A 27960-nucleotide genomic window follows, 5' to 3' on the forward strand; every position below is an offset into this window, starting at 1 on the left:
CCTATATTACACTCTGACTAAAGCTTCTGCTAAACCTCGCAAGAAACTTCCAGGGATCTAAAGTCATTTCATAATGGAGCGTCTAACTTTTTTTTTCACCGCTAATTACCTTAACAAAGACGCTTTTGTGTAAGCCATTTGTTCCTTTGATATCCAAAATGTAAACATCACTCATGAAATTGTCCCCGGCCGCTGAAGCTTTTTCTGCCTTTACCTATAACAAAAATTATATTTATATTTAAACTAACCAAATTTAAAAGCCTCTGTCATTGTGAAGGCAGTAAAGGGAGTGTAAACGTTCGTACACACTATTTTTGGGGAAAAACAGGTATTTGTGGGATAAGTTCGACATACCCCACTACCAATATTGTAATTGCATAAAAAATGTATGAAAACAAAGTAACATTTTAAAAAAATCTGGGCAATTTGGGGGGACGGGGTCCACTTTTAAAACTGAAAGGGAAATGTTCTTTCATAGTGAGGCCAACATTGATCATAATATGGACTAGCTATACTTTTTCAGTGAGAGAGAAATCGAGGTGAGATGAAAGTGTACAAGGAAATGCTATACACTAGATGAGGTTAGCGGGAAAGGATTGAGCTGGGACTGAGTCCCTTTAATGTACGAACAAAATATTTGAGAAAGTACAGGAACTTTTATTGGCTAGCAGCGCTTTCTACAACTAATCTTAGTTCAAAGTTTTTTATCTTTAGTTTTCCAACTCAGCTAATTTCACTTCTCAGTTCTCTTGTCACTAGGGAATTTGGGTCAAAAATGTAAAAAAAAAGCCAAAAAACAACACATTTATATATACTGGCTTCGGATAAACCAACGATTGCTTCTCGGATAAACCAACGGATTAATGGTCGTAGATGGGTGAACAAAATATACTTGACTAAAAATTTTGAGCTGTAGAGGCTTTTTCAATAAAAAAAGCAATACCATAAAAATAGTGGCTTTTTTGCCACAATGTGCCACACAAAACCACCTTGATTAGAGCAAGGATCAAACACCCCCGAGCAAAAATTTTGGAACTACCAATTGGTTTAAGACAAGTAAAAGCCTTTGAATAAAAATCCACAGTTTCTGAAGACAAATTACCGCTTGGTTGTGCATTTCGTTCTTAAAAATAAGGTCCATCTAAATGAAGTATTATTTCGACAATCTAAGTATTATATCGTAATTTCACTTTTATTACAGTGAGTTGATTACCATGAAACTCATTCATTTTTTTTACAACAATGCATAGTTACTCAACATCCTCCAATGAAGGATGGGAAGAGGGGAGCGGGTCTTTAAATGATTTTGGAAGGACAGCGTGTAAGTAAATCATGCTTCAAGGGAGGTGAGTCTAAAGCCCCAGAAAGTGCATTCTCATGTCCAGATTTTTCACATTTCTGTGAGAGGCCGTTCATATTCTACTATTATAGTTCGGGAAAATTATAAGTCTAAAATAAGGACTACATTTATACGCTTAAGTCTATAGTGAGGACGCAAAGGTGGATATTTAATTAAGGTAGAGAGTTGTGGGGACATCACTGGCCTCTAAGAAAGTTAAGAAAAATACAAAACGTAATTAATTTTTCCACTTGCACAAGTTCATTTAGTAGTGCAATTTTATTTAGGGGTGGATTGTTCGAATGGTCCTAGCCAGCAGATAGGAAGATAGTGGGAGATTTAAATATTGTGCCTTTCTGAACAGCAAAAAGTTTAGATCTCAATAAAGTTATAGTATACTACCATCATCTGACACAGAGTTAAGATTCTGGACCAAAACGTCACAAGGCTGTGATATTCGTAACAAGATAATTCAGGATGTAATGAAAATAGCTACTCACACTGTGACACTGGCTCAATGCCACAGATAATATGAACTACACGTATTTCCAGAAGGCTGATTTTTATTGCGGTAGTTTACAGAGAGGTTGTAAGGTTTACTTGAAGCCTATACTATTTTTGGAATCCCTCTAAGTGTCCAACATACTGTACAAATCAGTATAGGAAAAATCGAACCAAACTGATGATTTACCTCATATTCATAGCCATTTTCGAGCTTCACCAAATAATATTCTTTGTCATCAGTTTTCAAATCACCGTTTACGATCCGCTGAAGTCTGTCCGAGATAGTTTTATCTGACTCAGTCGTAAAAACAGTTTCCCAAAATTCTTCGGTGAATGGACATTCTTTTGACTCCGACAAGCGAGAAATTGCTTCATCCAGAATCCCCGTTGCTTGTACATCACGGACTAAACCAAGCACCCTATCTTTTATAACAGGGTTTTTTGACATGCTTGAAGAGAGCGAACTGTCCATCATTTGTGATGCTGCTTCTGCAAACTGATCTTCTGCAGCTGAAAATGTACAAGCGATTGAAAACGATGAAAACAAAATTGAAGATACAGAATAATTTAGCTTAAATCATATTTTACTCACTTCTTTCACATAATTGGATCATTAGTTACTGACCGAACACGAGATTTGTAGCTGATATAATCTTATATCTGTACAACAGACCCAAGGAATTCAAAACCCCTTTTTTTCAACATATCCATGAATTTTCAAGTCTAGCCATAATTATGAACCTAGTTCCACGTAGTTTCCCTATTTCGAAAGTCCCTTTCTAAAATACATAACTTCTATTTGGCCTTTCTAGAACTTTACGCTCAAACACTCCATTTTTTGCAAAAAAACGAAAAAAACAAACAAAAAAGAACAACCTTCCGAGTTTTCCATGCAATGAAATACATTCTACGCTAAAATTACAGGTATAACAAATACAGCCAAATCACATTATTTCCGTTGAACCCCAGAAATAGCAAAAAACAGGCTACAAATATCTTACTTGGAGCTGTTTCTTGTAACTCAATTCGATTCAATTTCATAATTCAAACTTTTCAGGATATCAAGAATTTATATACCTCTGAAGCAAGCAATTTGTGGATAAGCCTGTAGCTTAAACTTGCACAAAAAGGAAAAGATATACTCTTGGATTTCATGACCTCCAACTCATCTATTCCATGAGCCAGGATTATGATATTGCTGAAACTTTTCTTAGAGAATTTTCTAAGCTTTCTTAAAAATTTAGAAAGTTTTCCCATTTTTGACGGTTTTCAGCTACTTTGCATCGTATTCATAAACACCAGATTTCAAACATTTAACTCAATAGGTGAATAAAACTAAATATCAGCTATGAAATAATAGAAAATTTTTCCTTTTTTGTTGACACGCTAAGACCGAGGAAGGGCAGGAAGGTTGCATAGTAAACTTTCCAGAAGAACATAACTGCGAAAGTGTAATTGATATGCTTAAATGATTAGCTTTTGTCTTCGTTGTAAATTTCCTTGTGAAGTTATTCTGTTTCAGAAGAACTTACAATCCGCAGCGTTCATCTCAATGCTCTATATTTTTCTTGAAATCCTGAAGCATCACTTCTCAATTTTGCTTGGAAAAAAAAAGAGAAAGAGAGAAAAAAGAAAAAGAAAAATGAGTGCTAGAAGAACTTACAATCCGCAGCGTTCATCTCAATGCTCTCCATTTGTTCTTGAAATTCTGAAGCATCTTCTTTTTTCATCAAAATGAATGGCAGTGCAATAAGTGCTAACACTGTTCCAAATATCAAGTTTTCTCTCCAGTCTTTCATAAATAAATCGAAGTGATAACCCCCAAGGGTGTGACCTAGCAAAGAAAGGCTCGAGACGTATTCATCGAAATATTCCTTTAATACTGTAGCTTGATGTTCTGTTCTGAAGTCTGAAGTAGTGTTCGCAAAAAGATAGTACGCGATATCAGCAGTTGGATGTCCTAGTCGAGGCATCTGCCAGTCCACAATTCTTATATCTTCAGGCTAAAAATACAAAAAAAAAATGAGAGGTTCTCAAATAATAGGTTGTATTAATGTTCAGTACTAAACAAAGCTTTTCTATAGTGGTATGTCCTAGAAACTTCCTCCTCGGCGTAGCAAAAGTGAGCTATATATCAACAGATTTGCCCAGTCAATTTGACAATCTGTGACATAAGGCAAGCCAGCTTCTTAGAAAAAGTGACAAAATATGCTAGTAGAAGACAATTCTAAACCATACCTGACCTTACATATGCACGCATCAATTGGTATTTGGTAGTGCAACATCCTGTTATGCCCTCGACTTTGATTAAGGAGATTCAGAGACCCAGTGTAAAACAGGGTAATATTATTTTCTGGTGATGGATCCCACGCGGAGCTCGTAAAAAAATAATGATTGAGCTAGCCGTAAAAAAAGACCAAGTATTTACTGAATAAAAAATGTTGTCTAAACGAAAAATACTCATGAATTTTTACAAAAAGAAAGAATTTTGAACTAAACATACTGTTTTTTCCAGTCAGATCTAAAAAAGCAACATTTTACACGATGTAATATTTGAAATTTGAAATTGCCATCAGTGCTCCCTCATTGCGAAGTATTTGTTCAAATTTGTGTATTAATAAGATGCCTTATTAAAATTTCTACGATAATTCACTCCAAGGTTTGGGTGCTAACAACCCAAAACTTGTTAAGGATATTAAGGATATCCTTATATAATATCCTTTATTAAGAACATTTTCCAAATTAGCTTTTGGCACATTGTTTGTTCACTGCCCTTAAAAGCTGAAGCAAATGAAATTGTTTAGAGTCCTCATTAGAAACTTTCCAACAGTCCCGTAAGGGGGCACTTATTTTTACTCTAAAAACAATCAACTGAAAGTAAAATTTTATTCAAAGTAAAACACAAATTCCTGTAGCAACTTTCATTGACATTTTTAAATTGAAGTAACTTTACTGCTGTTTTGATGATATCTAATTCTACGTATACTATACATTATGTGTTAGTATGACAGATAGCTAAGAGTTTGAAAAAAAAGACAAAGTTAAAAAACAAATTCTGGAAGTAAGAAATATAAAAATATCAACAAAGGGAAAGAGCAAAAATAATAAAATTGTAGAGACTATTAAAGATCTTTCTTATTAAATGAGCAACTATTATATTTATATATGTAATTTTTTCTCGAAAACAGCACTATAGTTTTTTTCTGAAAATTGGCATACTACCATTTTCGGGCGAAAAAAAAAAAAGATCAATCTGGGCAATAGTTTTAAGAAAATTCGTTCAGGGCCTTAATCTTGGAAAAAGAGCACTTTCATATTAATTACGTCACAGATACTTAGGAGAGACACTGGTGAATTGGCTCCGCCTCTTTGAATTGTTTCTTCTACTTTTCGGGGAACGGAGTAATAGCCATTTTATAATTTGATGGTCAAAATAATAAAGAATAATTTGTCAGTATAAAATGTAAAATCGTTTGACGAAAAAATAAAATAAAATTATAGCTATTTGCGAAACAAAGTAAAAACTATTTTTATTTTCACCCAGTAGCTTGGTCCCCTGTCACAAAAAATAAAAATACGAGAAAAAAGACGAAAAAAAAAATACAGATCCTTTTGCGTTACAAGAAAAATTTGGAAAAGACAATTGTAAAACTAAGAGAGAGAAAACTAAAATCACTTTTGGACCACTTAAGAGTGCCAAAAAAAAATCAGCTAGTAAAAAAACATGCCTGTTTTCATGTGCACAGTCTCGTAAAACATATTTGAGTGATTTTCACATGAAATTCTAGAAGCGAACATCTAGTAACTTCCAGGGCTAGTGATATTGAATTATTGATATTGAATTATAGTCATTAGCTCGACCTTTCATAATAAGACTTTACCAGCTAAAATAAGAAGTTATAGAAATCGCTCTTTTCAAGCTAGAAATACAACCACTAAGGAAAAAAGGTGGTGACCGTACAAATTTCCCGATTGGCTGAATTCGGAATCCCGAAGAAAAAATTTTATTAAAGATTTGGCTGTCGATCATTGTCATTAGAAACAAAATAATACGTGTTGAATGAAAGCTATCGACATGTCGACGTCTAGCCTAAAGCGTGCCTACGTGACGAAATCTAGCTAACAATTAATGTGGAGGTTTACTACAAAGAAAAATCCTGTTATTAAGTCCTCTTACACAAAAACAATGTAATAAGTTAATTATTTGCACATTCGTGTTAAATAAAGAGATTACAGGCTGTTTCGTTACATATATGAATGATAGGCGTACTAGTAAAATTAGTCTAACTAGATTTTAATTTTACCTCCTAATATCTCTTAAAATATTTGACAATTTTCCATAAGACTTTTTTTGGCTTTTGGACGCATGAAATATTATACCTCGTTATCTTTTGAGTATTTAAACAGCATATTGTTATTCCAGAAGTCTCCATGCAAAATAACCTCCATTGGTCCATGTGTCCCAGCATTAAGGGGATTGAAAGATTCAACTATGACTGGCAAGCACTTTTCAAGCTTACAAGCGAATTCCCCTTCACCTAGAGTCTTCAGTAATTCAATCCTGGTTGGTAGCATCTAAAAAGTATAAGTAAGATAAAAAAATTAAATATAAATACTATGAATATATAGAATACAAGTAACAATACATAATATAAAGATTTTATATAATATATTATTAATTTAAATAGATTAGCTGAGAAAATTTCTAGCAAAACACGTAAAAGACTTAACTTATGTTCCCCGGTAGAAATATAAAAATTTAGATTTGCATTATTTTTTTTCAGCAACACGTAATGACACACAGGATATAATGATTAATTTTTATGGTGCATTTAGGACAAAACTTATAGCATCTTCTCTTTTTTTAAGATTTATGACACGATATATTCTTTTTTCTTCCCCTTGAAAATTATCATTCCTGCTAGCAAGATGTCTATTTACACGAATACGAACCAAACATTTTCATGAAAATTACAGGAAAATTTCCTTTCCATTTTTATTTCAAATTAGTGAAATATGTTCATGTCCAAAACCAATTGACATGCATCGAGTTTTCTAATTATACAGTATAGTTAAAATGGGGTATTTATAAATATTTTTTTTAACAGTCCTTATTGTTAGCGACAGTTTTTGCCTCAATTAGAAATGGAGCATTTTTTTTTCAAGGATTTAAGGAAGTTTTTTTTTTAATGATTTATGCTTAATGTAAATCAGACATAACTCTTTTTATTTGAAGTAAACCAAACCCTAGAATATACAATTTTTCTACAGAATTTTCGCATTTAATACATATTTTGTGAGCAAGTATTTTTGCACCATCATCAGAAAAAGATACCAGTTGGATTCGAAGTCAAATTGCTCACAATTACTATCGCTCCATTGCTGTTCTAAAGCTGGTGATCTCCCAGTGGTTCCTTGAGGGATACAAAAAGAAAGAAAATTGCAGGGCGATGAAGTAGGCTAACGTCTCGGATCGGCTCTTCAAATTCCTTGCGGCGATACTGCTATTTAAACTCAGTCAAAAGCTTGAAATTGTACACGACATTCATGGTCAGGTGATCCTACAAAACGGTAATGTGCAAAATGCCATCCCATCTTAGTTATGACGACTCATCCCTGGTAAAAATGTATTTTTAGACCATTAGGCAACAGTACTTGCGTAGTTAATATACCTCATCCCTGGTAAAAATGCATTTTTGGACTTCATACTTGGCTGACATTCGCCGAGGGTGAGAGGGAGAATGAGTTTGTTCATTCAAGGAAGACTTATAGCTTTACTTGACACCCTACGAGGGCTGGGATTGGCTAGTATTTATGTTTCGCATCGCGGTTAATTTTTATTTTTAGTCCTTTTAGACAACTTGAATTGAAAAAAAGTAAGCTTTTTCTTTCAACTTTTGACTTACTTTTTTTTAGCCTAGAATGAGATAGGTTATTTGACTATAGGGAGAGTTTGGTTACAGGGGGAGTCGTGTGCCACTGGAGATATTCATACGATTTTTCAGCTTGATGTGGCGCAAACAGTGGCGGGTGAGGCCAATTAGTGTGACACAAGCATACTGAGCGAAGTATACTTCTCGTATCCCTACTGGTTATCCGAGATCAGAAAGGGCAGACCACGTAGAATCCGTTGCGCGTTAGAGTTTTTCTGCGGCAACTTAATGCCAGAGGACTTGCCCTAGTGGCGTCAAAATGGATCATGGAAGCCCATTAGATTTCAGACCATTTAATTTCCTAAGCGACACTGCTTTTCATTTACGAAAAATTAAGCGAGAAAAATGGGTTTAATTTAAACAAAGCAGTGACAAAGAAAATAAAAACAAACAACGAATATTTAACAATAGAAAAAATCGAATATTTCAACTCCACATCCGGGAGCCAACAATGTTGCAGTAATTTGGAAGTTTATTATGAATGATTAAAAAAAAACTTTACAAAAAGAAGTTTTCCAAAGAAAAGTAAAGGTCATATTAAATTCAAGATCAGAAGAAATAGAAGCCTGCAATAACTCAAACTCAAAACGACCAGAAATTCCTATGAAAGAATAAATGAAACCCAAAACGAACAGATATTAACTAAACAGTCATAAAAAAAAATCCAACAGGTACAAATATACATGAATAGATAAATCTTAAAACGAGTAAAATTGCGTCAATGGCGCTTTAATGAAAACTATATGTATCTTAAACAGTCTTGAACAATACACATGAAATCAAACTGAATGTTCGATACATAATGCTATTAACTGTTGAAACATCATCAGTTCAATATTTTATCTCAATGTAATTTTATTTTAGTTTTCAATGCTCCAATAACTGGAAAAGAAAATATCCGCAATATAAATAGTTTTCAGTGAAGGACCAACGTTATAGTGGGCTTTAGACTGTTACAGTTAGGGAGGGGGGCAGTATCCAAACTCTTTTTGCAATGAATCTGTATTTGTCTTGAACAGTCGTACAAAGAACTAATAAAATTGAAATGAATATTTGATATATGATGATACTAATTACTGAAAGCTCATCAGTGCGAAATTTAATTTTAGATTAATTTTTATGTTTATTTTCAATGTTGTAATAAGCACATAAGAAAATATTTTTAATATAATTTGTTTTCAGTAAAGCCCCAATGACGCCTTTGGTTTTAGACTTTTAGCAGAAAGAAGGAGGCAAAACCCAAACTCTTGTTTGTAGAGATTTTTGTTCGTTTCAAACTTGATCTGCATATTCAACTTCAATTTCACCCATTTTAAGATTTATTTATTCATTTATATTAGTACCTATTGCATGTTTGTTTGCTATGCTTGTTTATTTAATTGTGTTGAGAGAGCAACACTTAGGTTTTGTCCCGTTTTTGTTTTTTTTTTTTCAATGCCGCCAATCTCAGCTTATTCCTGGAAACTGGTAAGGGTTTAACCTGTGCGGTTTTTACGGAAAGTGTGGACCTCAGGCCGGATTGATGAATATGGCATTACATTTTGGAAAGGTCCGCAGAACTCTTGCCTGGGGTAAAAAAGGATTGTTTTTGCTTGTCCACGAGCCAGAGCCTATGGTGTGCGAAGTGAAGTGGAGTTATATAGCCTATGTCAGAGAGGAGTATCTGAAGCTGTGCAGCCAAGCTTTCGTTTCATCAAACCATGTTTCTGCTTTTGAGTGGAAAGCTCCGTTCTAGCAGGCAAGCAGGCAGGCACCACTTTCAAATTGAAGATGGACTAAAATATATAAGTATTAAATATATGTGGCAGTTACCCGGCCCCACAGCCAACGTAGAACAATATGCTTTGTGAAAATTAGGATCGAACCCACTATCTAGGTCTTTAATCAAGGAATGGTTAAGATGGTTATGTCAAGTCTTATGGATGAAGGTTGATAGGCTAATAGTAAGACTAATAATAGCCTAATAATAAAAATGCCTATCTCTCAAAGTGATTTAAATTAAATACATTTTAATGGCTATTTGCATCTACACTATTTGATACTAAATATACTTTGGATATATGAGAAAAGATATTTTCTCTTCACTTCAAGGATGAAAAAGAATAAAAGATAAATATGAAAACAAGAGGCTGATAATAATAAAAAATAAGAGGTTAATTGTCAATCCAGATGGGACTAAAAAAAAAAAAAAAGAAAAGCGTCCGTAATGGAATGGGGTGTAAAAGTAAGTGGTACAAAAAGATTTCAAAGACGTGGGAACTTCGTGGAAAGGAGCAAGGACTGAAGATTTGAAGAAGGTGGCACATATGCACGGGTTTAGCATCACAAACTGTTTAGTGTAAATAGCAATTGTAATTCTTACCAGATTGATATTCCCTTTCCCTTTACCAAGAAATTTTGTATTGTCTTTACTGAACTAATTTCCTCTTATCTTTATTAATATGAACGTTGATTATTGAACACATAGACTATTTTGCAATAATAATATGTTTCCGACCATAACAAAATAACATTGGAACGGAAACACTCAGTACTTCTTTTTTAACATGAATGATTAAACACATATCATTCCTTTAAAATTGTTTTCCTTAATAATATAAAAGAGAAAGTTTTTGGTCTTGTACCAATAATATGGGAGAATAGGGGGACGGATCCCACATTCGTTCGGTTTTCAAAATATAGTCTGTACCTTCTTGAGAATTTCTCCCATGTCCATCTTCATGTCTATTCCTTCCATAGTCAACCAAGACAAATTTTTGGGGGGAGTAGTTGATTCTCTCATAAGTGCAGACGTCGACGCATGATAATGTGCCAGGGCCTTTAGGGCCACACGAACATGGGCCAAGTCACACCCAGCAAACTTGTCATTCATTCTAAACTTATTGAATTGCAAATTTTCTAGCACTAGAATTGTTTCACTACTGTTTTGTGCTATTTCATCGTTGCCTGAGTTAGTACTTCGGCTAAAATAAGAAGTAAGAGAATCAGATCACCAAAACAGAAACAAGGAAGGCCGTATGGTACCATAAAGACAAAGGCATACTAAATAAAACTGAAATATTTTTGTGGATGCTTGAATCATAGAGAGAGAAAGATGGGTTTATTAATATAAATAAACAAAACAAAAGAAACAAATGGCCCAAAGCAAAGCTTATAGTGGCCTGTCTTAGTTTTGACAAGATTTTAAATATTCTAAATTTCAGCTGGGAGGGGGCAAGGTGGAGTCTAATGGCAGTTAACTTTGGAGCAGGGTCAGGTAGCTGAGGCAAGTAGCTGGGGGGATATTATCTAACTCCTTTTTTAAGTTTTATGAGCGAATACAATATACACTGAGACAAAATTTATTTAAACTATGTTCTTAAGAACCCAAGTCCCATAACCAAGGAGTCACGAATCTTTTTTTATGGAGGGGGGTAAAGGCAAGACATTTTTTTCAGAAAGGTGTCATATAAAAGAAATAGCACTGTTTTTGCAACTCCATCTATTTTGCCTTTCAGCGAGTAAAAACAACTGTCCTTTCAAATGATGATGATAGAATAGCAACACGAAACAAGGAGAAATAGCTGGAACTTTTATTTTATTAATGCCACATTAATTCTTTTCTAGCAGACCAGTTAGCCACCAGAGGATATTCATGCCGCAAACTTTAATTATGCAGGGAAATTTGTAACTGCACGAACAAGTTTCGCTGAATAACCCACATAGAGGGCCGCATCTAGGATTTTGTAGGGGGAGGGGGGTGGTAATTTTTTTATCAGGTGGGGGGATTAAAAACTACTTCATGAAACGGATCAAAACTTCGTTTACATTCATTTTTGTTGCGTTTTTATGAGTTGGACAAACATTTTTTTTGGGTTGCGGGGGGGGGGGGGATCAAAACCCCTAACCCCCCACCCTGAATACGAACTTCCACACAAACAAGTGTTGGGTCGAAAATTACCTTTAAAGTACGATTCTATCACTTGGGTAATCAATGAAAAAGGATAAAAAAAGAAGGCCACAATTAGGATTGCTGGTAAAAAGTCATCATTAGGGACCACATTCCAGTTTAGATTAAGTTTTTCAACATTGGTGTTGAAAAGAAGTGATTTTGAGACTGTTTAATCCTTCAACCATTTCTAGCGTAAGCTACCAAAATTTAATTGGTCCAACCTTGGAACTTTCTAATATTCGGTATAGTCTTTCTCGCCATTTTTATTTCGAACTACATACTGTACTTTCTGAACAGCGAAAGTAATGGTAACCAGACACAGTAAACAGCAAGCTGTCATTAACGGTAACCAAAATGTCCAAGGTGAAAGATTGGAACAAGGAATTATTTTGATATTTCAAATCTGGAGGAGGATCTCGTCACCACTTTCCGGTAAGGAATTAGTTTAATATTTCAAATCTGGAGGAGGATCTCGTCACCACTTTCCGGTTGATATTAATCAGCAAGAATAAATTATAATTTTCAGAAATGAACAAAAACAAGGAACAAATAAAATTCTAATGTGCCAATCGTCGTTTTCCTAGTAAAAACTTTTAACTCTCATAAATACTTTAAAAAAAAATTGTATTTAATTTCCTTCATCAATGATTCAGTTATCACACATGTAACAAATTGCAAATTACGCAAAGAAAAACGCGAATATCGATAAAAGCTATTTTGAGCATATCGGGACACATGGGAAAGAGGCTTTCCTGGTTGCAGTAACTATAGCCTTGTATGGAGTGAACCACAGCCCGTAGCTGTCAAGATAAAAAAAAAGTTTGTAAAGAAACTGCCTAGTAATAAACATTCCTATCTAACACTATTTTCAAAATAATATTTCATTACGAGACAAGGATCTCCAAAAAGAGCCTGAGACCTTACAAACATGACATAAACTAAAAAAAAGTAAACCATTTAGAATAATCATTGTTGAAGACCCTTAATGAAAGGTTTACATTCCCTCACCTCGGTCAAGAAGGGAAATCAGATTTCTGCATGGGTTACACTAGAGTGTATTCTATGTTTTAATTTTTCCCCAGGGAAGCTTATGCCCAACCCGTGGTATTAACACTCTTTATAACAAAAAGAATATTGGAATAACACTCATTCTAAACGAGAATAAAATATTTAGTACTTGTTTTAAGTAAGAAAAAAATCACACTAAACCAAAGTGTCTTGTGGTGTCATTTTGTGCCGGAGAACTTTAATTTTGGCCAAAAATAGGCCAAAATGCAGGAAAATACAAAAATCTTAACCAGTCTTTTTTTCATGGTGAGAGACTCTTCGTCAAAATTTAATTGAAAGCTTAGGATCTTGGTGATGGAGGAAAGTGGCATTTTATCATTAGTATAATCGTTGTTTCCTCATTTTGTTTTTTTTCAGGGATTATCTTACCAAGTCAAATTTTACAGACATTAATGACAAAGTTTGACAGTGAAATTGCGTCAATAAGCTCTTCCATTCTTAATGGATTGTGAAAAACGCGTTTTATCCCATTTTGATCGACCTCATGTTTTAGGATTTACCTAAATAAACTGTCATTTCAACAATAAGAGGGGAGTTTTTGTCCCCTCAGCAACCATACTGAATATGTACAGATATAATGTTAATAATTTATTAGTACCCTCGGTATGCAAAAATGCACGCTAGTGGGATAAATAAAAAGAAGAAACAATATCAAGCAAAAGATATACACACACGAAAATAAAGGACAAGAACTACTCAAACGACTTCATATATATATATATATATATATATATATATATATATATATATATATATATATATATATATATATATATATATATATATATAAAAATGTTTTTAACTACGTAAAACTTGTGAATATACAAAATTCTTCGCCGTCCCATTTTGTGTGCATATAAATAGATCGTCAGGTTTACCGACTCTTGAACATGCAACATATAATTGTCCATGGTAAAAACAATCCATATTCAGATCTATACCTCATTATTCTAATGATTGCCCTTGAGCTTTGTTGATGGTGATTGCTAATCGAACATTCCCTGTGTCCCGTCGTCATTTATATATCCCCCCTATGCCCCCCGGCGTCCCCGCTGTAGTTGTGTCCCTGTGTCCCGGTCGTCATTTATAGTCCCTGTGTCCCGTTCGTCATTTGTGTCCTAGTGTCCCAGTCTGTAATTTCTCTTTGAGTGTCCTGGTCGTCATTTATATTCCCTGTGTCCCGGTCGTCATTTGTGTCCCGGTGTCCTGGTCTGTAATTTTGTCAGTCGAAAACATGACGTCAGTCGACACACAAACATGACGTCAGTCAACAGACAGACCAACAACTTATTTTTATATATATAGATAAATGTATGTCCGTCATGCATTTAGATCTGTCTGTCCGTCTGTTACACTATCTTATATAAAAAGGAAAAAACTAGAAAATAAAGAAGAATAAGAAAACTAAAAAAGATAAAAAACTAAAAAAAACTAAAAAGAAAAAATCTAAAAAAACTGAAAAAGCTAAAAAACTAGAAAAAAGGAAAAAACTAAAACAGAAAATGAAATAAAAAAAGAAAAACTAAAAAAGAAAAACTAAAAAAGAAAAAACTAAAGGAAAACTAAAAAATTAAAATTAATAAAAATAAAAAAAACTAAAAAAGAAAACTAAAAAAAAAACTAGAAAAGAAAAAAACTAAAAAAACCCAAAACTATAAAAGGATAACTAAAAAAAGAAAAAGAAAACTAAAAAAAGAAGAAAAAAACTAAAAAAAAAATAAAAAAACAAAAAAAAACTAAAAAAATACAAATAGTAAAAAAACGAAACTGAACAACAAAATCAAAAAAGAAAAGAAAGAAAAAGAACAAAACTAAAAAAGAAAATATAAAAAAGAAAAAAACTAAAAAATAAAAAAAAATAAAAAAGAAAACCTAAAAAAGAAAAAGAACTAAAAAAGAAAAAAACTAAAAAAAGAAAAAGAAAAAAAATAAAAAAAAATAAAAAAACTAAAAACAGAAAAGACTAAAAAATAATTAAGAAAAGAAAAGAAGAAAAAAACTAAAAAAGAAAAAACTAAAAAAGAAAAAAAGGTAAAAAAATAAGAAATTAAAAATAAAGAAGAAAAAGAAAACTTAAAAAAGAAGAAAAAATAAAAAAAACAAAAAAAGGTAAAAAACTATAAAAAAAAACTAAAAGGAAAAGGAGTGTCCCGGTCGTCATTTATATTCCCTGTGTCCCGATTTCTCGGTCGTCATTTGTGTCCCGTTGTCCCGGTCTGTAATTTCGTCAGTCGACAAACCTGACGTGAGTCGGTTTGGTTCAAAAAAGAACCATTTTTGACTCATAAAAGGTAGCTAGAACTTTGAATTTCCTAACAAATGAGCCCCACCCCTTACATAAAAACATTTTATGCCCCGGTTTCACAACTTTAAAGACTTAGTCCAGACTCTGGGGGGCTATTTCGACCCTAGAGTTTTTGTTATCTGATGTTTGAACTAATTTTAACAAAATGGTTATCGCAAAATTTGTATCGAATAGGTTTGAATAAAAGAGCGTCTGGGGGGAGGGGGATTAGTTGCCCTCTGATCTTTTAACTCTTAAAAATTAACCCAGAGCTTTCAATATTCAATCATAATGACCCCCCTCTGAAGTTTATATGAGCACCCCTTCCATAAAAACCATATGTACCCCCGGGCCATAAGGGTACATAACCCTTATGGGACCTGCAAATATTGTTATTTAATTTTTGAACTATTTTTAACGAAATGATTATCTCAGAATTTTATCAGATACATTTTGGAAAGAAAGGTCGTGGAGGGGCTAGTTGCCCTCAGATTCTTTCTGACTCTTAAAAGGGCACTAGAAATTCCGATTTCCAATCAACTGAGCCCCCTCCAAAGATTATAAGATCATCCCTTCTATATGAAGTTCATCAGCTAATGTACTCCTCGGTTTTGAGAGAAACAAAAAAATGGCGGCGACAGATAAAAAGGAAGGGATAAAAACAAGATGGACATCACTGCCAGTGGAACACTGGAACATCATAGAGTGCTGTTTAAGGGCTTATTTTGTAGGAAAATCCTATACCTTTTGTTTTTGTAAATAACACAACACAAAAAATAAAATAAGTTTAAAAAAATGAATATTTGTATACAAAGTGATGAATTAAATAGCTTACAATCGTAGCTTACAACCTTAAATGACGTTAAAAGTAAAACTATGACGTCAGTTATAACTGGGGTTCGTACTGGGGAAGCTTTAATTAAATGGAGTGCATAAATACAATTCTCTGGTCTGCAGTAACAGCCAAACTGATGTTGCAGTAAGCTACAAAAGATCTAACCCTAACACTGGAAAATATAGCACCAAATATTTTTTTTTTAAGTCTAGTCCAAAACCTATACTTCTGAACCACAAAATTTTTTTTTAATAATAAGTAGCTGAAATATGACTTCAAAGCATATTCTAAGAGCATCATTTGCTTTTTTTTTATACTAGTCACAATTAGCTCTAAATTTTTCATGACGTCACATATACTTAATAATTCCTGAAAAATTTAAATAAAATGATTTTAATTCATCTCTCAGTTCAAAGTTGTTAAACAAAATGCAAAAATTTTTCAAGTTCCTTAGCAATAATGGATCTGCTTTTTGACAAAAAATGTCTGACAAAAGAAATGAACAGCTAAGAAGCCATGAATCGAAAAAGTCTCAACAACGTTACAAAAGTCAACAAAAGAAGACTAAAGAGTATTCCGTTAGGCCTAATCATGACTCAACCAGTAGTGAAGGAATACTTCATAACCATACCTAAAACACACAATGCTCATAGTATTATGAAGTTCCATGGTGATTCAAACATAGATTTTGAGAAGTGGCCAGATCTGAGTATAAAAATGAAAAGAGAAAATAACATGAGAGAGTACAAAACATTGGACGATGATATGCCCAAATTTGGAGCTGGAAGTGAATTTGGAAAGGAGGAAAGAGAAGAAGCAAGAAGGAAGAAGTATGGAATTAATTTGAGAAAATACAAACCAGATGATCAGCCTTGGATTATGACAGTTGGTAATGGGGAAACTGCTAGAAAGTACAAGGGGACCCGACAAGGTGGCATCACTGAAAACGCATCCTACTACGTACTAACTCCTGGTAAGAATAATAATTTTGAAGCACATCCAGTGAAGGAGTGGTATAATTTTATCCGTATTCAAAGCTATCACGCTTTGAATGAGAAGGAGGCAGAAGAGCAATTTGATAAGCGAGACAAAATGTTGAATTACTTTGGAGTGATGGTGAATAAAAAGATTACCGGTAGATCTAAAGAAAGTTTAAAGGATGAAGATGAACAGAAGAAAAAGACAAAAGGTGGAGCTCTGAAATTTAATGAATCGGATATTGATGAGTCTGATGTTGATGCTGAAGAAGGGGATGAGAATTTTGAAGGAAGTGATGAAGAGAGAAAGAGACCCCGAAAACGAAAAAAGATAAAAAGGAGACAAGATTCCGGAAGTGAAGGAGAGAAGAGCAAGGAAGATAGTGATAATGAGGGAGCAGAAGTAGATTATATGTCGTCTTCAAGCCAAGAAAGTGAGTCAGAGGAAGAGGAGTTGGAGCTGAAAGGAGTTGCCGATGAACCTGGTTTAAGGGAGATGCTTACCTCTGAAGAAGATTCTGACGAAGAAAATAAAAGTAGTAAAGATGAAAGTGAAGAAGAGGAAAAAGAATCCAGAGATAAAAGTAAAAAAGACGAGGAAAAAAGGAAGAAACTTAAAGTAGAAGCTACGGATTCATCAAATAAAGATAGTAAATATGAAGAGCAGCAAAAAAGAAAAGCAGAAAAGAAAGCAGCCAGAGCAGATGCACCATTAAAAGTGAAAGAAGAATTAAAGGCAGATTCAGAAACGCATCCTTCAGAGATGGCTAAATCAGAATCTAGAAAAAAGCCACGTGGAGGCTATCAGCCACGATCAAAACATATTAAGACTGAAGCTGGCACACCAGGTCTATCATCTAGGGGACAGTTTACTGAAGGTTTGAATGAAGAGACTTTAGTAAGGTATCTTTCTCGAAAGCCAATGACTTCAGCAGGGTTGTTTTCAGCATTTCGACGGAAGACTCAAGGGAAAACTAAGGAGGAACTAGGCCATGCTATTACACAGCTTCTGAAGAAATTAAACCCCCAGAAGAGGAAACATGATGGGAAAATCTATTTTTTCTTAAATAACTGTGATGACCTTGAACAAACAAAAATTGATTAGGCTGATGCATTATGAGGTTTTAACAAATTGTTTTATTGCGTCACTTTTGCTTAATAGCTGAAAAGTTTGTGTTTTTTTAAATTCATGCTTTGGAATTAAATATTTTATCATTAATTTACAGAAGAAAAAAAGTGTTCCGTCATGAGTGGTTTAAGTGCTCCAGATAAATTCAGCATTGGTGCTGCAAGTAAACGTAAAATGGACAATCCTGACAAATGCGATCATCCTAAAACCAAAAAATCTAAGCTTGACCGTCGTGACAGCAAAAATAGCACAGTTACTGCTGATGAAAATCTCACGCTAAACAAAAAGTCATTTTGCGACAAAATATAGAAGAATGGCAAAGATAAATATTGGAGGAGCATATGAGCATCAACAGAGCAAGAGCACGCATGTCCAACAAGAGACAAAGCAAAAAATCAACATGCCAATAAAGGCGTAGTTGAAAGTAGAAATTCAGTCAAGTTTGGTAACACAGCCTCCTGCTTACACAAAGAAAAGGCTAAATCCCCCAAGGCAAAGAAATTGTCACAGGAAACAACAAGGCCAATGAGACATAGCCCAGAATTGCTTCACATGGAGGAAAGAAAAGGATAGGATGTTTCGAAGCAATGTTCAAAACTACTTGGCTAAAATCGCAGATAAACCAAAGAATCATTCGTTATTTACTTCGAAAAAGAGGTTGGATAAAGTTTACGCCAGGAACGACTTCCAAAGCTAAAAACACAAGAGCCTTAACTCGAGTAAATGAGCCTAGGAAAAGACATACTACTGAGATTTCAGCTGAAGAAGCTGAACCTCGAATCAATTGAGGTGAGTGTGACAAAGAATCTTGTTCTGAATCAATGAGTGAACAAAATAACAGGGATCTTAGAGCGGAAGAGACTGAAAAAAAAAATCAGCAAAAATGACCATGAAAAAAAATATACCCATACAAAGGATGAAATGCATTTCAAGACAGGTACACATTTAACGTTGCTAAACCTTTAGGTTTTTCTGAATTTGTACATCTTGGAGCCGCAAAAAAAGACAAAATTCCCATTGCAGTTAAATTCGTCCGCAAAAATGATGAACTAAATATTGTCAATGGAAAAACTGTTTAAAAGACAAACACAATCAGAATTCATTTTACTTCAATGTGTGTGATATTTATGAAAAAGAGATCCTATTTATCTACATAATGGAATATCGGGAGGGGTATTTGAGTTTACACACCTATATAGCAGTCTCTGTCTCTCTTCAGTCTCTGACCTGTTAAGACATATTAAGACCTTTCAATTAAGTAAGGCTTAAACCTGTGTTGCAAGACTAAATGACGAAATCAAAACAATTTTGTCCTGAATGCAGATTACGGGTTACTTCAAACGCAGTCAAATGTGTTAATTGCAGTTCTTGGTTCCATGCAGGGACTGAAAAGTGTGCTAGGATAGAAATCGCTAGTTGGAATAACTCTTGGATGTGCCTAGATTGCTCTACTAAGTCTAAGGTAAATTGTCCTTCTTCTCCAGTGCTTTCTATCCCCCCATCCAGAACTTCTCGGCCACCCCGTACCCCTGTTGAAAGAAGAAGAAGGATTCTTAGCATTCTAAGTGATCTCAGCAGCCCTAAACATTTTCCAGACACTCCGCTCAGCCAGTTTCCTCTATTGACTGAAGAACCAACCGTTTCTAACAAGGCTGGCACTAGTTTGTGTGATCCTACAATTTCCCTTGTCCCTCCCCAGCGTCGAGGCTATTCTGAAGGGAAAACAAATGCATCTTGCCAAACAATTGACTGTAGCATTGATAAATCAGTTCAAACGGACACTGTCCCTACACCCCCTATCTTAAAACCAGATATTACCAAAATCTTGGTTTTACAAGAAAATATAACGGATGCATTAACTTTCATCTCCAATTTTTTGACAATTCACCAAAGTGATCTAGCAAATCAACCTGGATATAATTCCATTTTGAATGAGGTTAATAACACTTTCATCTCTGACCATAAAAAAAGTGCAATGTCCGTAAACCAAATGAATATTGATGAGGGACTTAGAGGATTAAATCCAATGATACCTGTCACAACAAGTGACACAAATTCGGAAATTTTCATTGACCTCAATCCACCCTTGATACAGCCTAATTATAATGGTAACCTTGATTACCACATTACAGATGCTCAAAAACGTGTGGACATTAACAAGGTGAATAGCCTGCATAATAAGACTGTCTCTTCTGATAATAAATTAAAATTTGCTAATATAATCTTGGCAGGTTCTTGCTAATTAGGAGACAATTGTGTATTTGAACACGTTTTTTCTTCAACCAAGCTCCAGCCAAAAAGTGTTTTCGAAAATAGAGTTAAGGCAAATTACACTAAAAAAAATGAGCTCAGTGAATTTCAACCAAGTGCATCAACAAAGTTCCAGCAAAAAAGTTCCAAAAAAAAATGTTATATGCAAACATTTTAATCATAATCGTTGTAAATTTAGTAAGCAGTGCACATTTTTACATATATGTCGTAATTTTATTTCAGGTAGGTGTGGTTCCGTTAAGTGCAGTTTTGACCATATGAAGCTTTGTCCAGTTTTAGCTTGTAATAACAAATATTGTAGTTTTGCCCATGCACCAAAAGTAGATGATGTTAATTCTCTTCCCTGGGGCCCAGTTCCAGTGTCCCTGTCCAAAGATAAAAATTGTAAGAGCTACTCATCTCCCTTCCGTCGTCCTTTTTTAGTGCATCGCACTCAAGCAAAAATTTCTAATCAAAGTTCATCAGGCACAGCTCAAAAATTGACAAACCCTTATCCCGAACTCTCCTCCCTTATCCTTTCCTACCTCCTCCCCCTCCCCGCATACATAAGTCCTATTTCCTCCCCCCTCACAGTATGCTGCCCTATACCCTCCCTACTCTGCCACAAACCAGCAATTTCTTGACGGACATGAATCACTATTCCCAACCAGCCCCCCTTTCCCAGCTTGACTCTTTGTCTCAGTTCTATTTTTTAAACAATAAAAAAAAAATGCAAGGCACATTTGTTACTTTTCAGCAAATTTTACGTATGAAAATACTTTTTTGCTCAAAGGAAAGCTGTCAAAAAACAAGGTGTGCTAATAAAATGTCGGCAGCTTTTGGAAATCTGCTACTGGCAGCTTTGGAACTTTTTGCACACCTGAGTGGTATAATTAAGATTTTGCTTTGAGACTTCTGTAATTCATTTTTAGAGGAAAGATGGGTAGGGCGGGGGGCTCCAAATGTGAAAATGGATTTATACGATATGAAATCACATTTTTATAGTTTTTCACATTTCCGTAAAGGGGTCTGCATAGAATTCCCCATGGTGACCGTATTTATCTGGATAAAACTTAATCGCTACTAACCTTGATGAATTATTCTCGTCTTTTGACGACAAACTAAAAACGTATTGAGAACCAACATCACATCGTCCGTAGAGCAATCTTGGAGTTTTGATGTGAATCTTGTCGGTAGCATTTTTCTTTTTAATGGTATCTCGAAGCGATTCCAGAAGTTCTTCGTAAACTTTCACCTCCTTATCCTGTATAAGCATCGCCTCTACAAACATTCGAGATGCAGGACTGTCTGGAATCCCCTGTAAGCACGGTCTATTGGAATAAAAAAGATCTTATGCATATAGTTGGTGTTCCAGCCTCCCACTCTCCTCTACCATTAGGTAATATAGTGCCTTCAACCTTCTATGATATTATATGTTCGGCCTGGTGTCTCCTACTACAATTGTTCAAATATAGGTATAATAATGACTAAAGCTTGTCATGATTGCAAAGATGAAGGAATTTGGGTAGGAATTCATTCGATCATCAATTCTGATATGCAGTGCTCTTTAGATGCATAATTAATCGGAGGTAACCCCTTTAGATTCCCACTCTTTAGTCTTAAATGGAATCGAATAAAATATCCCTAATACCCAATGTGATCAAAAAATCGAAAAGTTCCAAAAATATTCTCTTGGGGGCATCATGGTGTTGTGGTAATAGTATCAGAACGAATTATACAAATAGTCAAGTTTAAAATATATATAGCCAATTAAATGACTCAAGGGTAGCCATTAAAGGTACTTAGATTCTAAATAAGACTACCCTAAGTGAAGAGACAACAAGTACGTGTCTCAAAAATGGTGCTTAATGTCCACCAAAGATTGTGTTTAAGGATTTTTGAAGTCGGAAAATTACGAAAATACGGAAAATAAAATAGGTTTGACATCTTGGATTGACCTAAAGTAAAACCAGTTTTGTGACCTATTTGCTTCGCAAAGGAGTTAAATAGTTCCAACCACAGTTTATGCTAAAGGATTTACGAGGATGAGCCTGATTTTTGTAGGATGTAAATTACTTAGTATGATGATACTTTTTAAACTTACCGAGATACCGTGGATAAGGTTATAAGAGAAAAACAGTATGATTTTAGGATGGGTAGGGGATGTGTCCACCAAATTTTCACTCTTAGACTAATAACTGGGAAGTGCCTGAGTCATCAAACCCCTTGAATCCTCAGTTTCATGGATCATGAGCAAGTGTTTGATTTATCTGGTAGAAGAACTTTAGCGAAGGTCCGATCCTTGTATAGTATACCAGACAATGTCATTAAAGATAGGATATGAGGTCAACATATGGTTTCCTATTAAGTCAGGAATTAAGCAGGGTCGAGTTCTATCCCTACTCATATGGATCATTTTGATGGATTTTATCCATCAAAATTTTATAAATTTTTTTTATTGACTTTGGTTTTGAAGCGTGGCTTACGGGTTGTTTCGGGAAACCGAACGACTGACCGTACCTCAAACAATAAGCTATACGAAAAATATTGTTCAAGCATGCTTTATAGGGCTATAATGAGAGACAGGTTGAAATTACTCTTGTAGTTGACTTTAGTATTAGGTCTAAAGGGGACAAAATTCTGTTCTCTTTACACTTCCCTGCATTTTGAAGTACCTGAAAAGACTGGTGTCCTGCAACTTCGGGTCAAACAAGTCGCCGAACGATTTTGACACTAGCTTACTTAAAGTAAAAAATATAAAACTTATTATGCTGACTTCCAAGCAAATTACGTATTCGGTAATTACTTTTCTACATTTAATGCTAAAGATGAAATTCGGAAAACTACGCAAAAACCTATAAATGATATGGTATAAGTTATTCAGCCGAGCTGTTACGTCCTGGACCCTTCCGTTTTTTACTGATCATACCGACCTTCTTCAAGCTGCAAAAACTTCTCCTTATTATAAACTAACACTGCTATTGGTCACTGTAAACTAAATTCATTTTTATGTAGAATTAAAAAAAGTAATTGTTCCACTCGTGATTGTGGCGATGAAGAAACTTTATATCATTATCTTTTTGAGTATAAACTTTTTGAAAATGAAAGAACAGAAATGTTATTTGAACTACAAGAGTTTTCTTACTCTGATATTTTAATATCAATTTTATTTGATTTATTGAAGAGGCTCGGTATGCCGTTTTAGCATACTTGAAGCAAACAAAGAGACTCAAAATTGTTTAATTTTTTTTTCTTTGTGCTATTTAGTAGATTGTGTTTTGCAGTTGTATTTTCGATATACTCTATGCGTTGTATTTTGTAGATTGAATAGTAAAATACTCTATACGGGTTTAGTCAATGACTAAAATCATTCAGTCATTAATACTTTTTAGCGCCATCTTTATTCATAATTCATTTAAAAGAGCAAATTGAATTAAATAAAAAGAAGAAAGCTGGGGCTTAATCTACAATGGGGCAAAACATGAGATAACATCGGATTGAAGCAATATCACATAATTTATCAGTAAATATACGCAAACTAATTTTGCTATCTCTTCCCTACCTCAATAGATAGCTATCACGAAGAAATAAACTTCAATATTTATAGATGGTGTTGTCGTCTAAGCGGTCTCAGATCTCCCTTTTCTTAACTCATTGGGTATGTACAGTAATGCGCCAGGGGATATAATTGCACTATATTCAGAATATTTTCATTGGACCTGTACATCTATATAACTTTTTCTTTATGTTAATAATTCAGTACTATTCTGCCAAACAGGCTAGAAATCAGTACATTTGCTCCATCATTTTGCAATTTTTTTCTTTGCCCGTGACGATAACATTCACCGTAGCACGTTTTGAGAAGTTACTGATGTCTCACGACCTATCATTTCTTCTTTTGGCACTTTGAAGTGACTTCGACGGATTTTTGCAATCATATCTTTCCATCTGCTCAGTTCATTATCGTTTCAGGATGTTTGTGCCTAATGTAAAATTCCAAAAACACGACCCATTTAACTCCATTCATAAGGTAGGTCTGTTGAAGCCGACTTAACAAAGGACAAGCGAGGAAGTAGAGAAAAGGAAGAAATTATGTCTTTGGGTGTAGAATGCCACTAAAAGGTATGCACATGTTGCACAAAAAACAACAAGCGTAAGAAATTTTGGTATTTGGTGCATTTTTTTCCAAAAAGAAAATTTTAGAGCTGTATTTAATACAGGTCAAAATTGTAACATTACAACACAAAGCAATTGGTAGTCCCGTATTATTTGATTCGAATTTTGTGGCCTTTTGCTAAACAATCTAGACAACGTTTCCTCCAGTGAGAAATGTTGAATTCTATGAAACAGAGCCAAATTAACAGGTAATTAGAATTTTTTCAAAAGTTTTAAAACACATTTGATACAAAGTTATGCTTGCTTCTGCGACATTAGGCGTGAATCCCAAAAATACTACAGCAGTAGCACATGTTAAGTAAAAAAAAGGCAAAGAAAGGGAAGAAAACTCACTTTAGCAAAACCAACAACTTTAGAGCCATTCATTCGTGTTGCTGAGACTGAATATACGACACACGCATAGTTGTCACCGGGAGCTGAAGCGCGTGTTATTTCAACCTGAAACAAGAATTAATCTACATTTTAAAGCTAAAATTACCGCTTAAATATTTACCGTTAACACAACAATTGGTCTAAGTATATTTTTATTAAAACATAAGACCAGTTTGTACGTACAGGTTCTCTTAAAATTTTGAGCTTAAATGGTGACACTTTTCTTGTAGTTAGCTTCGTCATTTTTTCTACTTTGTTTGAATTTCAAAGGAAGATGAAATAAACTACTATAGAAAGTATTAATTCTTTCTTGTTTATTCAATTTTCTGTTTTCAGCAATATCTTATGTGAAAAGAATCATTTTTTTATTTTAATAAATTCTATTGGAAAAATTCACTCTTGGAATATCCAAAATTAAAGTACCAGTTTTTCTATATAAGTTTCACGGTACCAATACTCCAACGCAGCAATAGCCAAACAGTTTTGAGTTCACTTCTAAACGAAGCTCTATTTCGTACATTCCAGAGGCTGCTGAGCAAATTACTCAAGGAAATTCATTTCCATTCACAGTAAAATTAAACCCTATCATTCGGGGTTTATTTTGGTTGATTATTTTCAGTGTCAGAGAAATGTCATGCTTCTGGTAGAAATGAATCTTTTATTATTTATTACTCGTATATATTGTAACAGGCTTGATGCTGCGATGAATTGTTAGTAGTAGTAGTAGTAGTAAAAAGTAAATTATTTTTCCAATTACATTGATTTAAATTTAGGAGCCCTGCACTGGAATGGTGCTCCAATCATCTGTGCTATAAATTCCGTTGGTTTGGGAATCCATAACTTAAAGTGTTTTACAACCGGACTTGACCAACTTTAATACTTAATGAAATACATTTATTGATTAGAAAAAACGAATATCCAAGATTTCACAATTAAACAGATCAGTCATACCACCAAGGTACATAACCGGAAATTTTTTTTTTTTTGAGGCAAGACCGGTTTATGTTGACTGTCCATTTGGGGCAAGGTAGTATGCTCGTCAAGTTCATTTTTTATGGATAGTTGAAACAATAAGAGATGTCTGTTGTTTCACTAGATAGATAGAAGGTAGAACTACCTCTAGTATGTCATTTTCTTAATTTTCTTAACTTTACAAGATACATTCTTCAAAATTCAAGCAAGAAATTTATTCATACAAAAAGCAGTACTTCACTTTGGGTAAAAAAGTCTCTGTTCTTTTTTATCAAACCGCCAAATACATTATATATCTCTCTTTTTTTTTAAAAAAACCTAACGGGGTCTCATATATACGACCAAAGTAATTTAAATAGATACTCACTTTGATGTCTTTTCCACAATCATCTTTGATGTAATACCCATCTTTGTCTGGGGTTTTCAGTTTTCCTTCCAAAATATCTTCAAACTTCGAACAAATTGTTTGCTTTCCATCCGTAGCAAAAATTCTCTCCCATTCAGATTTGGATAAATTATCGTCGAACTCTTTGAGAAGCTCATCAATAGCACCACTCTTTTCAAAATCAGAAATTAAATCCTTCATTCTTTGAAGAAATATGTTATCTTGACGCATTACCTCTGGAAGCTTTTGATTAAAAAGGTCCCCCATAAGTGTGAGCTTCTCTTCACTACTCATGTCTTTTTTTTCTAGTTCATTATTAATATCAGCCATAATTTTGCTAACTTCAGTAGGCTGCAGCATCACGCCAGGCACAACAATCAAAGCAAGGAGAAACCCTTTAAACATATTTTTGTTATATTCTTCCATGAATTTCTCAAATGAATAATCAGTTAGATCATGTCCAAACTTACTCAGATATGATACGTGTTTTGAGTAATATTCTGTTAAGACTTCTTTCAAATGAGACTTTCTGAATTCACTGGTTGTATTTGCAAGAATGAAGTAACTTATGTCAGCAACTGGATGCTCAACTCTCGATGCTTGCCAGTCAATCATTCGGAAATCAGACGGCTAAAACAATAATTTTCTAGTTAAGAATAATTTTAGATTTTTCGTCATCCAGATAGCCAAAAGTATTTACACATATTTAGTCACCTGTGAGGAGAAATCAAATCAAAAGGATAAATGTATTCCAACCCTTGATGCTTTCAACGATCTTTTTTATGTGACCTTTGTAAAAGTTAATTACGTGCTAACTTTTGTTTCATTATTAGGATTTTTTAATCCTACCTTCTCTCCACTCAGTAGTACTAACTTCTAAAAAACGAAAAATTGCTTTTAAAACGTCATAAAAGTCTAAGTACACATTATGTTTTACATTAAGTAGCAGCATAAAAGAACGGTCTTTGCATAATTTTACTGTTACCTTTATAGAATTTCTTAGCAGTTAAAACTAAATGCTCTTATGCAGAGAGGAAGTTACCCGGCCAGAGGAAATCCACGCTTACGGTGGCCATAATACAAATAAAAGAACTTCTCGTTTCTGATTCTTCGAAAAAGCCACTATTATATAAAAAAATAACTGTATACAAACGTGATTGCTATTTAAGAATACCTACAGCTGGATGACTACTTAGTGAAGAATGCCTCTTAGTGAAGAATAATGAATTTTTAAATACAAAAAAATGCAGGTTAGGAGAGACTTTTGCCTGTCGTTACCATAACCCCTTTACTACTGAGACCATGCTGCAGAATTTTTGTGGTGTAGTGTGAAATAAGCCATGCCATAAATCAGTGCCTAAAAACTAAAAAATTTCAGTGATAGACCGACCCAGAATGAAATGACACAATCCATGAATCAGATGAATGAATCGAAATCCATGATTTTCGAAGCCATTTCGAAACCATGAATCAAGCAAAGTCCTGATTCAGCCATAAAATGAAGAAAGTCCTTATTTGTTGCAAAAACGAGAAAAGTTCCCACTAATTGCAAAAACATCAAAAATAAAGATTAAATACAAAATCATAAGAATCCAAAATGTGTGTTTTAAAGTAGCGAATTTGCTAGTTTCGAGTTCTTTTTGCATATAAAAATAAAACCGACAGTTACAGTTAGTTAAAAGCTAAAGAATTTGCAAAAATGTATCAACTTAAATTAATAACTGAGTATTAAGCTTTGGATGACTTACCAGCTGATCATTTCGAAACCAATTTGCTGAATAATATATGCCAGTATGAAGTATTGA

At 34.1% G+C, this 27960-nt stretch overlaps 1 protein-coding gene across 4 annotated transcripts in view; it reads right to left on the reverse strand.

Annotated features, from left to right (window-relative positions):
- LOC136034604 (uncharacterized) overlaps positions 1-27960 on the reverse strand; it is a 130378-nt gene that overhangs the window by 47218 nt on the left and 55200 nt on the right. For all 4 annotated transcript variants that reach the window (XM_065715879.1, XM_065715878.1, XM_065715881.1 and 1 more), the window contains exons 11-18: positions 26138-26785; positions 24760-24864; positions 21339-21568; positions 10466-10739; positions 6224-6418; positions 3507-3846; positions 2031-2353; positions 110-214 (exon numbers count right to left, since the gene is read on the reverse strand). In XM_065715879.1, coding sequence (XP_065571951.1) covers positions 110-214; positions 2031-2353; positions 3507-3846; positions 6224-6418; positions 10466-10739; positions 21339-21568; positions 24760-24864; positions 26138-26785 — 2220 coding nt within the window. The remainder of the gene's footprint in view (positions 1-109; positions 215-2030; positions 2354-3506; positions 3847-6223; positions 6419-10465; positions 10740-21338; positions 21569-24759; positions 24865-26137; positions 26786-27960) is intronic.

The sequence above is a fragment of the Artemia franciscana genome, chromosome 13 (genome assembly GCF_032884065.1).
Source record: "Artemia franciscana chromosome 13, ASM3288406v1, whole genome shotgun sequence".
Classification (NCBI taxonomy): Eukaryota; Metazoa; Arthropoda; class Branchiopoda; order Anostraca; family Artemiidae; genus Artemia; species Artemia franciscana.